Source organism: Papilio polytes, unplaced genomic scaffold, assembly GCF_000836215.1.
Source record: "Papilio polytes unplaced genomic scaffold, Ppol_1.0 DF824146.1, whole genome shotgun sequence".
NCBI classification, from domain to species: Eukaryota; Metazoa; Arthropoda; class Insecta; order Lepidoptera; family Papilionidae; genus Papilio; species Papilio polytes.
The window spans coordinates 237836-238154 of record NW_013525058.1 but is presented as its reverse complement, the minus strand read 5'-3'; the positions used below and the strand labels follow the sequence as shown (position 1 = coordinate 238154).

The 319-nt window shown below is 36.4% G+C and overlaps 1 protein-coding gene across 1 annotated transcript in view; it reads left to right on the top strand.

Annotated features, from left to right (window-relative positions):
• The window catches only part of LOC106111708 (early growth response protein 1-like), a gene marked incomplete at its 5' end in the record, with an annotated part of 1091 nt that extends 772 nt beyond the window's left edge, over positions 1-319 (top strand). The window contains one exon of the mRNA XM_013293851.1: positions 307-319. Coding sequence (XP_013149305.1) covers positions 307-319 — 13 coding nt within the window. The remainder of the gene's footprint in view (positions 1-306) is intronic.

Sequence of the window (319 nt, the reverse complement as noted above, 5' to 3'; positions counted from 1 at the left end):
GCCACCGCACTAGCCGCGCCGCGCCACGTCGCGCGACAGATTCCTGCATTTAGCTTTTGTTGATTGAGAGCTACCTCATTAGGTAAGGTTGGTCTAAGCTGTATTATAGTCCCCGTAAAACTAATGCATAATTCATTGTTCTATTTTTATTTTTATAAACAAACATGGAGGATTTCTTCAGAATATATTGCCAAATTGTAACTATATTTTGTTTGTCTCGGATATACCAAAATATTTCCGAATTCTACATGAAAATGTGATCTAGTCGTGTATGTACTTTCGGAATTGTAAATTGTTTATTGTTAGTGTACAACTTTGA